Source organism: Patagioenas fasciata, chromosome 3 (genome assembly GCF_037038585.1).
Source record: "Patagioenas fasciata isolate bPatFas1 chromosome 3, bPatFas1.hap1, whole genome shotgun sequence".
In the NCBI taxonomy this organism is placed as follows: Eukaryota; Metazoa; Chordata; class Aves; order Columbiformes; family Columbidae; genus Patagioenas; species Patagioenas fasciata.
Genome location: NC_092522.1, coordinates 91,901,119 through 91,914,098, shown reverse-complemented (window position 1 = coordinate 91,914,098; position 12,980 = coordinate 91,901,119). Strand labels below are relative to the sequence as shown.

Sequence of the window (12,980 nt, the reverse complement as noted above, 5' to 3'; positions counted from 1 at the left end):
TGACTTATTAAGTATTTGCATGCTTTTAATTGTCCTTTCATATTTTTTGCTGTCTGTTGTGATATGAATGTCTATCAAATTCTTGGCAGCAGCTTTTGAACTGCAGGTTTTTCTTACCAGATTTCAGAGAGATGGAACTAGATCATGCAAGACTATGGACCATATTTGTCAGCAATCAACCTAATTTTCAAGATGTCTAGAAAACTCAGCAAAATGACTTTGCTACGTTGAGGCTTTGCAATAGGATGGCTGTGGTGTCCCTGAGGTGGGAGGTTACTTAAAAGACATTGCCCTGGGGAGCCTCAACACAGATTTTAGGTTTAAGATCTTCTGGCTTACTAAGGCAAAGTGAGCAGTCCCTGAGCAGCTGATAATAGCAGCCTTACCTGAGGAAGGTAAACTGCTGTCTTTTTGTTAGATTCTAGTGGAATCAAAATGACTTACAATGTAAAAACAACTATGATGTAATAATATCAATCCTTGGAAATCTAGTGGTATAAGGTTTAGGGTGGGTAAAGTGATGTGATACTGATTCATAGACCCATGTCAAAGCCAAGACCCATCTGGCTTTGTACTGCAGGCATAAACACTTGTTTAGGCTCACTAGAGGTATTAGTCCATTTCCTAAAAGATATATTTAATTTTCTAGCAGCTATGATTTTACCTTTCAATTGTGATCATCTAGCTACTGTAATTGCAGCCTTTTTCAAAACAAGGTAATCTCATGATATTGGTAGATTTTGCTGTTAAGGAAGACACAGAATTTTTGATCTTATCAGTTATTCCCTATGTATGGCAGAGGTTCTGAAAGCTTTGGTTTGAAATTGTAGTTTCCAAACACAGAACATGTAAATTTATATTAGATAAAGCGGTAAGGCTTTTAATGCATTTCTAATTTGGTTGCTGATCTTATTTCACAAAATGACTCTTCCACTTTTTAACTGACTCAGATATGTGGTACTGGCTCGTGTATTTTCTATGGAGATTGATAACTTGGACTTGTTATTTGCTTTCTAGAGATGTCACTTGAATAGATTACTGTCTGAGAGTAAAAAAAAAAATTTTTTTACTTGTTTATTTTATTTCTCAGAAAACAGAAACCCACTGATTTAAATTATATGCCTAAAACAGACAAGGCTGTTGTTGTTATTGATCTGTAGATCATTGTTGTATGTCACAGTCTATGGATAATTAGGTAGAAAAAAACCCTCTGACTCATCAACAGGAGGTTATGTTGACTTTTCATTTGGTAGTATGATGGAGAGTTAGTTATTTGGCTGTTATCACGAAAAGGAAAATGTTTCTTAGAAGTAATCATGGTGAGCATATAGCCATTCTGATTATATAACCACTACTATGGAGTTTAATGTTATTTTGTAGCATGTCATCTGGGATGGTGAGCTGCAGAAACAGTTTCACACTGTGCTTACCTGTCAATTTTTCTTTATTCCCAGATCCAGGCCATGTACGACATTACCCAGTATGAGAATATTTTTCCTTTGTGTATGATGCTGGAACAACTTCTTCAAAATGAGACAGAAGAAAGTAACATTTCAAGCTCAGACTACGATGGAGAAGAAAAAGTCAAATTTCTGAGGAACCTTGATCAAATTATTCTTCACCTCTCAGATGAATTCCCTTTATTTTCTTTATATTTATGGAGAGTGAGTGTTCTTTTGAACTCAGCTCAAATACAAATTGATTAAAACAAGCAGCCTACTTTTTAGCAGCATATTTGTTGTGGGATTGCATTGGAAAATTTTTGAGCCAGGCAGGAAGATTGTTATTATTGGAAAACTTTTACTTTAAACTACTATGCTATACAGCAGTTTCAGCGATAATGCAATTTGTATAGGAAAAAAATGTAATAATCCAGGTGCCATTTTGAATAAATCCTGTTTCTCATAATGTAAACCAATATGTTGGTGCTTGCATACACAGTGAAAATGGCAACAATGAAAGTTGTTTCAGGTACTGTTTAAAATTAATGCCATGAATTTTGAAGTCAAGATGTGTGTAGAGCTTCCAAGTTAGGAAACTAATGTCTGTCTTTTAAGAGCTGTATAGCTTCTGTGTGCTTTAGAGACAATGGCTGGTGGGCAGAAATAAAACGTTTATTTTTAAACTTGGTAACTTATCACTACAAATTCTTATAGGACAGACTGAACTCTTGATTAAACCAGAAACTATTGTTACCTGAGCAAAATAAAGTCTGTTGCTCAGTTTTACAATGAATGTAAGGAAGTTGTATACTGCTTGGCTTTACTTGTGTATGCTCAAGGGTAAGCAGAGTAGGCCGAGTAGGCCTAATTTAGTCTGAGTTGACTAATGGTTTTGAAGATCGAATCTGAATAAATTTAACTCCTTTAATGAGTACTTTAAACCCCGTTCAAAATTAATGAATATTGATAAAATCCCCTTTGTATATTTGATTTTTAAATTTTTATTTCTACGCGATGGAATTATATTTGTATAATAATTAAAGCAACATATTTTAACAGAAATATTAAACATAAAAGGCCTTTAAAATGTGAGTCCAATAATACCTTAACTAATCCACAGTCTTTGATAAATTTAGAGGGTAACTATTATGATGAATGGCATTTTTTCTAATAGATAAACATAATTTGAGTTTTATTGTGTCTTCTAGTAGTGCATATCCACCATAAGTATTAAATATTTTTGGCATTAGTGCTTTTCCTTCCTCTTGCATTTGTTTCATCACATCAATTTTTGTCAGAAAAATTCTCTGAAACACAACTTTTTTTAATACTGTAAATAATTTGTTCATTTGAATGCATTTATTTCAGATAAACATTTGTTTTTCTATATATGTAAAATATATTAATATTTACAAAACAAGTTACTTTGATGTTGAATTGGCTCTCCAAACAGTGATTATTATACTTGTTTACACACTGGCCACTGTTCTGTTTCTTAAACTTTGTATTTGATATGTCATATGGTAACATTTGTTTAATGCCTTCTTATAGCAAACTTTCTTTCAACAGAAATTTCTGATTTGCAGAACAAGTGTTCCTGAGTATTCACATTAGAAAATCAGATAGGTTTAGCCAAATGAAAGAAAGTTAAATAAGTATGTAATTTTGGTAGCCACTGAGGAACTACTGTGCCCTTTTTGCTACTGCTTTCCTTATTTTTTGTTTCTTTAACGTAGAGTATCAGTTCTTCCACCTCCCTCTGCAGCACTGAAAGCATGATTACGAAAAAAGAAGCAAGGAAAGGAATAAACAAAACTGATTGGTATCTAATTGATAATTTTCATATTTAAAAACAAAAATTATTTCGGAAGTGTTTTTTTAAAGAAAAGGCACAAAAACACAGGAGGATACTGAAATCTGCATAATGGCAAAATTGTGTGTTGTTTCACCACTCCTGTTCTAAAGAGAAGTTTCAAGACTAGATTGCACACCACTGCGTATTTGCTGATCTATTGGCAAAAAATATTTTTGTTATTAGTAAAGCAACTCAGGCACAAAAAGGACACATATTTTCTTCTTTGCAAATTGTAGCGTTTTCTCACCAGTAAGCTCTATAGGCTGCTGGAAGAGCGATGGGTGTTTTGGGAAACACGTGCCTCCTTGATAAGTTTTGAAGTAACTGCTGACTTGAGATATGACTTTTGAAGTCTTGTTCACAGCATACAGAGAGAGGGAGGTTGTGTCCAGAGATAGTACTTATACTCTGACAGAGATTTGAAACAGTTTGTTAGGCAGCCTTGAAAGTTCAGAGACAGAGAGAGTTCCCTTACTGATGCCATTGTGGCAATTTAGACACACACTAACTAGCCTCTCTGCAAAAATGCTCTTAACTGGTCACCTGGGCTCTCCTTATCCGCTTCAGTGCAAAATTAAATAGTGCAGCTGAACCATGTTAGTGACCATATCTCAGATTTGGTGGGAGCAATAACCTCTGCAACCAGAATAGTTACTAGATAGATCACTGTCTTGTGTTTCTTGAAGAGATTTTTTCACCATGATAGGACTCACCTCAAGATGAAGATGTGAAGAGGTAGACACGTGCATTTAGATGTCTCCGTGCAGCTGGGATGTCTAAACTATGAAACACAAAGTACCCTCATGTTTTGGGCAGGATCTACATCTGTTGACCCAAAGCACTGCAAATCTTCTCTAAGTCCTGTGTCACATATTTTCTCTTTGTGTAGATGCCTCTGATAGCCTGGAGCATCTATAGTGGCACTGTGACCAAATGTGTCTGCTTAGGCAACTGAATCAAGTGGTGATGACAGCAGGAACTTGGGTAGCTCACTGACAAAAACATGCATTTAAGTTTCTTAACATGAGAACTAAATCCCATCCTTGTGATAGCTTCTCTGTTTTTAGGAGTAGGAAATCCTAGGTGTAAGTTCATGGTCTTCAGACAATTTCTGCCCTTGTCCAGTGACTGTTAGATATAACTTGAGTAAACATCTGTGTCTTCAGTTTTGAAAGAAAAGATGACTGAGCCAGTCTCTGGAGTTACCTGTTACAGGTGAGGATTTGTGACCCAGTTGGAAGAAATCTTCCTGCAGCTTGGACTTCAACTAAATCTTAAAGTACTTACTAAATACGTGTGTTGACATCCGGCTTTTACATATGTGGCCTCCAGAGACGAGTCCCAAATGCAGAGAAAGTGTCAGAAGAATAATCTCAAAGTCCCATGTGCTGACCTTAGCACGTCATAGACCTACAGAATAGGAAACACTAAAACAACACTTGGTCTGACGTATTGTTACTCCCTGGAGTGTTTCACCTCAGTCTTAGAAGTGACAGTTCCAGCGTCTGTCTTTTGTCTTGCTGATTTCCTTTAATATATGTACTTTAGAATTTGGCAAAATGCTAATGTTCTGCAAATGCAAATTGTTCATATGTATATATGCACACATATATGGTTGAATTATATATTTATACTGTTAAATTAGTAGTACTTATTAATTAGTAGCATAATAGCAGTTTATGATTTTGTATTTTGTTACTCTGCCACCTTCTTAGCTTCCCAGGTGACTGTTTTGTACCTGTCTCCATATGTTTTACAAATAATTTTATGGTAGAATGTTTCTTTTTATGAGAGTAGAAAAATTATGAGATGAGGAAAATAAATTTTTGTTCTAATGCTGCAGTGACTGTTCTATTCACTAAAGGATCTTACATGGGTGGAATTTTGAAGGGAACTGTCTCAGAATATTTTTGTAAACTTAATTTGGAATATTTTTATAATCTGTTTGTGATTTACTGATTTTTTTTTTTTTGAGGTAGTTATGCTTGTATATGTTGGTAAATGTGGAAGTGAAATTTTACCATGTTTCAGACCTGTAACCTTCAATTTTTTATTTGTTATCCATGCATTGTTAGCTGAGACAAAGTGACCCTTCATAGTTTACTGTGGCGCAACATTTAGCTGTCATGCACATGATCATAGCAGAATTTAGGTTGGAGGGGACCTCAGGAGGTCTCCAGTTCAACCTCCTGCTCAAACCAAGGTTAGCTGTGGGGTCAAACCAAGTTGTCTGTTGTTGGTTCAATATTCAGTCAGGTATTGAAAACTTTCAGTGACAGAGACCTCAACAACTTCTCTGGATAACCTGCTCTTCTCCTTGACTGTCTTCATGGTGAAAAAGTTTTCCTTATATACAGTCTGAACCTCTCTTGTTTCATTGTATCCTCAGTGCCTTTAGTCGTCCCACCACCAGGAGCCTGGCTTTGTCCCCTTGGTACCTTCCCCATAGGCACCAGAAGCTGCTCTTGGGTCCCCTGAAACCATCTGTTTCCCAGGCTGAACAAGCCCAACTCATTCAACCTACCTCACAGTGCAGATGCCCCAACCCCAGCCATCTTGGTGGCCCCTGTTGAACATACTCTGGTTTATCGACACCTTTTTATTGCAGGCCCAAAAATGACAGCGGTAGCCTAGATGCAGGATAACAAGGGCTGAGTAGAGGGGAGTGATCCCTCCCCTAGGCCAGTGCTCCTGCCAACACAGCCCAGGATGCTGTGGGCCCTCACTGCTGTCAGAGCCACCGCAGGCTCACATTCAGCTTGCGGTCTATCAGGGCCCCCCAGGGCTTTGCCCACAGAGCTGCTCCCCAGCTAGGCGCTCCCAGCCTGCATCACTGCAAGGGGGTCTTCCTTCCCAGGCCAAACACTTTGCACTTGTCCTTCCTGAATTTCATTGTCTCTGTCAGCCCATTCTTCCAGCCTGCATCAGTCCCTCTAATGACAGCCTTGCCTTCAAGCATATTGACCAGGACCCCCAGTTTGGTGTCAGGACGCATCCCAGGATAGCTGCCTGGGATTACTCCACTTGTGACAGGCACCTAGGAAAAGTACAACCCATTACCAACTACAGTGTGAGCTTCACCAGCAAATCACTTTTACCCACATGAGTTTTCATCCGTCCAGACACATCCTATCCTTGCTTTGCAAGGACATTGGCCAATTCTGTCAGCACCCATCATTGTAGACCACCTGATTCCAGGGACATATATGGCCTGAAGTCTTGAAAAGAAAAACTCGAACTTGATCTCCAGCTATTCCTAATAGTTACTCTGTAACACCTTCACTAAGCAGAAAGGCCTAGGAGACCTAGTTTAAGATTCAGGCAAAGCAAGCATCAAATTCTTCATCCTTAGCTGTGTCTGCCATCACTAAAAGTTTCATGCTTTGTAAATCCTTAATTTGATTGAAAGCCACCTGTGTAATACCATGATATAAATCACTTCGAAAGCCATCAGTAATGTAATTATCTTTGCATTTCCAAAAATTTAGGTTTGAAATTTCAGAATTAAAATCAGATTTATATGAAATTATTTTATCTGAAATTCAGTTCAGCTTAGCCTGTTTTAAGAAATCCATGGTCTTAAGGATGATGAATATATGTTCATATTTTATTGATCTAGACAAGGCAATTTAGTCTTTAGATCTCTTGTTGGTAAGGGAACAGAGCACTTAGAATGACTGTTTCATCAAACAAAAAAAAAAATCTTACAGCTTCTGCTTTTTTATTAGTCCCACAATGCATTAGTATGTCTGACCTGCAGGGACAACTAGGTGGACCGAAACAAAATTACCTTCTTGGAGGTGGATAGCCCTACTCATAACTTTTTTTTATACCACAGAAGTGCAGGATGTTCTCCAAAACTCCAGATTGCAAGGGAATGCTGCATTTCTCCTGGTCTGTGAGGTAAAATAGTAGTGACTTCTGAGTAAGGGTATGAAAACCACAGTATTTACATGCAGAATCTGTTGTAGCTCTTGCACAGTAGTACTTCCGTATCTTCAGCATCCTGCAACAAGGGGAGAAGCAGCTCAACCTAAAAAAATGGGCTGGGGAGAAGTATGAGGAGGCAGGAACCTTTGCCACTGCTGGGGGTGAGAGGAGTGTGGGAAGATCGTATGCCTGGGTGACAAAATGAGACGTAACATGTGGAGAGATCATAGACTGGAATCATAGAATCATATCATGATCTATGATTCCGTGCTATGATTCTATACCCCTTAAAATTCTCTTCTGTACCTTAGTGTCCCTATGCAGATTTTAGTGATAGGCTCTTAGTACTACAGTCAGGTGATAATCAAAGTTCTGCATTAACATTAGCATCTTACTCTGCTTCAGTTTCATTGTGAGAAAGGGGCAAGCTTAAAATATTTTTAAATATTCATAATGCTAAGCACAAAACCAGGAAAAGCAAAGGATGAAATTTTAGGATTTCCTTCAGTTTTTGTTTTCATTTGCTGAGCAGCTTTCCGTATATGTACATTTCCCTTTAGAGTTCAGGGGCATTTTGCCCAACTACATACTTGTAACTTTCCTGCTTTGTGCTTTTTTCTTCTGTCACATGCCAGAAAGGGTCTTTTTCTGTTCTGCAGTTCTTAATTGCCTTGATTTGAGTTTTTGCAGCTTCATCCAGATGGTGTGCCTCACTTAGATCTCCTTTAAATCACCTCCTCCTTATATATCACAGTATCACAGTATGTTTGGGATTGGAAGGGACCTCAAAAGATCATCTAGTCCAATCCCCCTGCTGGAGCAGGAACGCCTAGGTGAGGTCGCACAGGAATGTGTCCAGGCGGGCTTTGAATGTCTCCAGGGAAGGAGACTCCACAACCTCCCTGGGTAGCCTGTTCCAGTGCTCTGTTACCCTCACTGAGAAGAAGTTCTTTCTCAAATTTAAGTGGAACCTCTTGTGTTCCAGCTTGATCCCGTTGCCCCTTGTCCTATCATTGTTTGCCACTGAGAAGAGCCTGACTCCATCCTCATGGCACTCACCCTTTATATATTTATAAACATTAATAAGGTCACCCCTCAGTCTCCTCTTCTCCAAACTAAAGAGCCCCAGCTCCCTCAGCCTTTCTTCATAAGGGAGATGCTCCACTCCCTTAATCATCTTTGTTGCCCTACGCTGGACCCTCTCCAGCAGTTCCCTGTCCTTCTTGAACTGAGGGGCCCAGAACTGAACACAATATTCTAGATGGGGTCTCACCAGGGCGGAGTAGAGGGGAAGGAGGACCTCTCTCGATCTACTGACCACCCCCCTTGTAATACACCCCAGGATGCCATTGGCCTTCCTGGCCACAAGGGCACAGTGCTGGCTCATGATCATCCTGTTGTCCACCAGGATCCCCAGGTCCCTTTCCCCTACACTGCTCTCTAATAGGTCATGCCCCAACCTATACTGGAACTTGGGATTGTTCCTGCCCAGATGCAGGACTCTACACTTTCCCTTGTTAAATTCCATCAGGTTATCCCCCGCCCAACTCTCCAGCCTGTCCAGGTCCCGCTGGATGGCGGCACAGCCTTCTGGCGTGTCAGCCACTCCTCCCAGCTTAGTGTCATCAGCAAACTTGCTGATAGTACACTCAATTCCCTCGTCTAAATCATTAATGAATATATTGAATAATATTGGCCCCAGTACTGACCCCTGAGGCACTCCACTAGATACTGGCCTCCAACTGGACTCCGCACCATTGACCACCACTCTCTGGCTTCTCTCTTTAAGCCAGTTTGCAACCCACCTCACTACTCTATTGTCGAGACCACACCTCCTCAATTTAGCTGTGAGGATGCTGTGAGGGACTGTGTCAAAGGCTTTACTGAAGTCAAGGTAGACCACATCCACCGCTCTGCCATCATCCATCCACCTTGTTACATTCTCATAAAAGGCTATGAGGTTGGTCAAGCATGACTTACCCTTGGTAAAGCCATGCTGACTGCCCCTAATGACCCTCTTATCCCTGATGTGCCTTGAGATGGCACCAAGGATAAGCTGTTCCATTACTTTCCCAGGGACAGAGGTGAGGCTGACCGGTCTATAATTACCCGGGTCCTCCTTCTTGCCCTTTTTAAAGACTGGAGTGACATTTGCTTTCCTCCAATCCTCGGGCACCTCTCCCGTTTCCCAAGACTTGGCAAAAATGATGGATAGCGGTCTAGCAATGACTTCAGCCAGCTCCCTCAGCACCCGCGGATGCATCCCATCTGGACCCATGGATTTATGGACGTCCAGACTACTTAATTGTTCCCTAACCCAGTCCTCATCGACTAAAGCAAACTCCTCCATTAACCTGGCTTCATCCGGGGTCTCAGGGGTACAGGGTTCCCCAGGACATCCTCCAGCGGAGTAGACAGAGACAAAGGCGGCATTCAGCAATTCTGCCTTCTCTGTGTCTTCTGCCACCAGGGCACCCACCTCATTCATCAGTGGGCCTACATTGCCTCTGGTATTAGTTTTATCTGCTATGTATTTGAAAAAGTTCTTCTTGCTGTCCTTGACCCCTCTCGCCAGCTGTAATTCTAAGGAGGCCTTGGCTACCCTAGCTGCCTTCCTGCATCCTCATATATATTGTTTTACCCTCCTTAATTGTGTTTCCTTTTAGTTTTTCCTTTTTTCTTATAAGTAAAGCTACTTAGTCTGCACCTGTTTCTTTAATTGAACAAGCAAAGTTAGGTTTCATCCTTGCTTTAATTAAGTGATTCCTTCAACATGGTTTCTTCTAAACTTGCTGATTTCAAATTCATGTTATATTCTTCGGGATTATGCCCATTAAATAGTTACACTAAAGAGAGGCTCATCCTTGAGAAGAACACTGTTTGCATACCACCTCCTTACTAGGCTTGAGTTCATGTTTGAGACAATTCTTATATATTATACTTGAGCAAACAATCTCTGCCATCCAGGAAAATCCTTCAGTGAACAGAAATAGCTCCAAGACAAGGTCTTTGTTTGGGGTTGTTCAAAAGGGCTTCTTTCTGACTCCTGAAGTTGCCAGAGATACAAGTGACTTGATGAAGGTCAGTCCTGGAATATTACAGAATACAACTCTTCAGCTTGTGAGGCTTCCTGAGCAGCACACCAGCCTTTTCCCCATCACAACAGCCTGAGAAACTGTGCACTGCAGATTTGAGCACTGATGGTGGTTACTCCAAGAAGTTTTGGTGATTTCTCCTGTCAGCTGCTATGTCTAGTGTTTCCTCTGTCAAAGCACAGTTTTTTGCTGTCTTCGTTATTGAATTTAGTTATGTTCTTTGAATACCTTCTTTCCCACTTATGAAGACTGAAATTTGACTCTGTCCTCAAGAGTATCTGTCCCCAGCATTATGGCACCCACAAATTTTGTAAATATACTCTCTGATACATTCAGCCATGTTTGTACAGCCAGAAGAATATTATGAAGGAAAAACTCTGAAGAAAACAACAGAAATTGGAACTCCTGTAAATGACTATTATGTACTGAAAGAAGATAAAACATTGAAAACAAGGGTATGATTACAAGTTAAATACAGAGCCTAATCTGTTTTCATTTGACATAAATGAACTCCATTGATTTAGTGAAGCATTTACTTCATGTTTCTGATGAATGCAAGTAAAAACTGTATCAGCCGGGTTTTCTATTATTTTTTGACATAAAGAATTGACAAGAAGGGTTTGCATCCTCAAAAGACTTTAAACACACTTGTGTACTGGTCCTTTTGTTACCTGAGGAAGTTACCAGGGCATTTCTGACCTTCACAGCCCTTCACTGTGTCTTCCTCTGGCAAGTTGTTACTTTTGGCCACTGGGTATTCTGGGCATTTTCTTTCACACCACAGATGAGGAAATATGCCTTGAGCCAGTAAAAGAAAGAATTAATCTTGCAGCTTACTATCTTTCTTAGAGACTGCCTACTTTGAACCCCTTTTTTTGGGGAGAGAGGGAAGAAAGGAAGGAAAGGATTAATTCTTTCCACAGGGGGACTCTCAGTACCGGTTCTCAGGCTCTGAGTTTTACAGAACACCAGGATGCTTCACTGGTACTCATTACTCATCTGGTAATAAGCCAAATCAAAATCAAGGTTCTTCAGGCCTTGCAGGTAATGGGGAGTCTTTCAGCTAAATTTTCAATTTATTTTAGTTGCCTTTCATAAAAACGGTTCCAATTCCACATTGACCTTACTCTGAGGCTGTATTATCCTCAGAATACAAGGGAAAAAAAAAAAAAAAAAAAAAGATAAATGAGAAAATCAAGGAAACAAAAAGACAAACTCTGATGAGACCTCCCAAAAAGTGCGAACTCCATTGAAATTCTCTAAAAGCCTTCAACAGTGTGTCATCCTTTTAATGGTCCAGGCAGCAGGACCAAATCATACCTTGCAAGGTGCTTGCATTAGGCTGGAGCTACCAGTAGCGGTGGGAAAATCATTCACAGAGCGCAGTGCCGTGTTTTCAGCAGCACAGACCTCTGGTGTGTGCTGCTCTAACTGGTTTGGATCACCAGGGCTGGCACTAGAGCGCTTGGCAGGGCAGTTCGCTACAGGTCTTCGTAAAAACACTAAGCATAGCCTGCTTCCGAAGTACAGGGCCAGTTGCAGTTTTTCATGTGTTTTTGTAAAAGATTTAAAAGAACACCTTGTAACTGGGCAATGGAGATTACTAAAATCCCATTTGGTGTCAATTTTTCCTTTTAATTATCACTTACCCTTGAAGGCAAACAAACAAGCCTTTTATTTCAAAGGAGACCTTGTTTTTCTCTTTTTGTGTTTTTGCAAAAGGCTCTCCTGAGTAAAGAGAATTTATAAAAAAATATGTAACACTTCAAATGTCAGTCTACAACCGTTAGAATGTAAGAGAATAGATTCTTTTGCAGGTTTTTGGTGCAACGTTTTGCTCTACTATCCAGAAATTAGATTGTACTGTTTGATCCTTTAAAAGTCTACTTGTGTATTAGAAGCTAATAGAAGCACAAAGAAAGCCTGCTCCATGTGGTTACCACTTGACTCCAAATTCCTTGTTGTACTAATGTATTGTTGCAGACATTTCTGTGTGATATTAATGTGTGCTCTTGAGCAACCTACGCTACTTTGGTTTTTTTCCTCCTGATGATTATATAAACCAAAATTGACATCCAAAACTGTAAAAAGTAAACTGACTATGGACTTTAGAATTCTGTTTGGCATTTCTAGCATTTTGCTTCAAATGAGAAAGAAAATCTGCTTAAAATAATTTATGCTGTAGTATGAAAATCACTTAAGGCAATAATTGAAACACCTAAGTTAAAGAAATACAAGCCAGTCAGGTATATCACTGGAATTATTTTTGACACTTTCTGTTTTTTCACTCATTAGTTTCTAGTAAAGTTGAAAAGGGTACTAGAGGCATATTACACTCAAGTCATTTCACTGCCAAGTTAATGATCCTGTTCCACATAAAGTGCCCTTGTGGTTATTTTGAAATAAACTAAGGGTTTTCATTTTTAAGAGGGGAAAATGTTGGCAGCTGAAAGGCTTTGTTGCATTCTGTGACCAGACTGCACACAGATATCACATCTACCCTAACTAGTAACACCTTCCCTCATGTCTTCAGCTTTGGTTAGGGAGACCATATATAGTGGAAGTTTATCCACACCTGTTTGGCAATTAACGAGAAGGGTGAAGTACTGAAATTGTGTGATCACCTTTAAAATGACATATTCCTGAGGTTTTCTTACC

At 39.6% G+C, this 12,980-nt stretch overlaps 1 protein-coding gene across 2 annotated transcripts in view; it reads left to right on the top strand.

The window, feature by feature from the left end:
- MEI4 (meiotic double-stranded break formation protein 4) overlaps positions 1–5,145 on the top strand; it is a 131,836-nt gene extending 126,691 nt beyond the window's left edge. For both annotated transcript variants that reach the window (XM_071806845.1, XM_065833162.2), the window contains one exon: positions 1,455–5,145. In XM_071806845.1, the coding sequence (XP_071662946.1) occupies positions 1,455–1,706 (252 nt within the window). In that variant the 3' untranslated portion in view covers positions 1,707–5,145. The remainder of the gene's footprint in view (positions 1–1,454) is intronic.
- Positions 5,146–12,980: the final 7,835 nt, after the last annotated feature.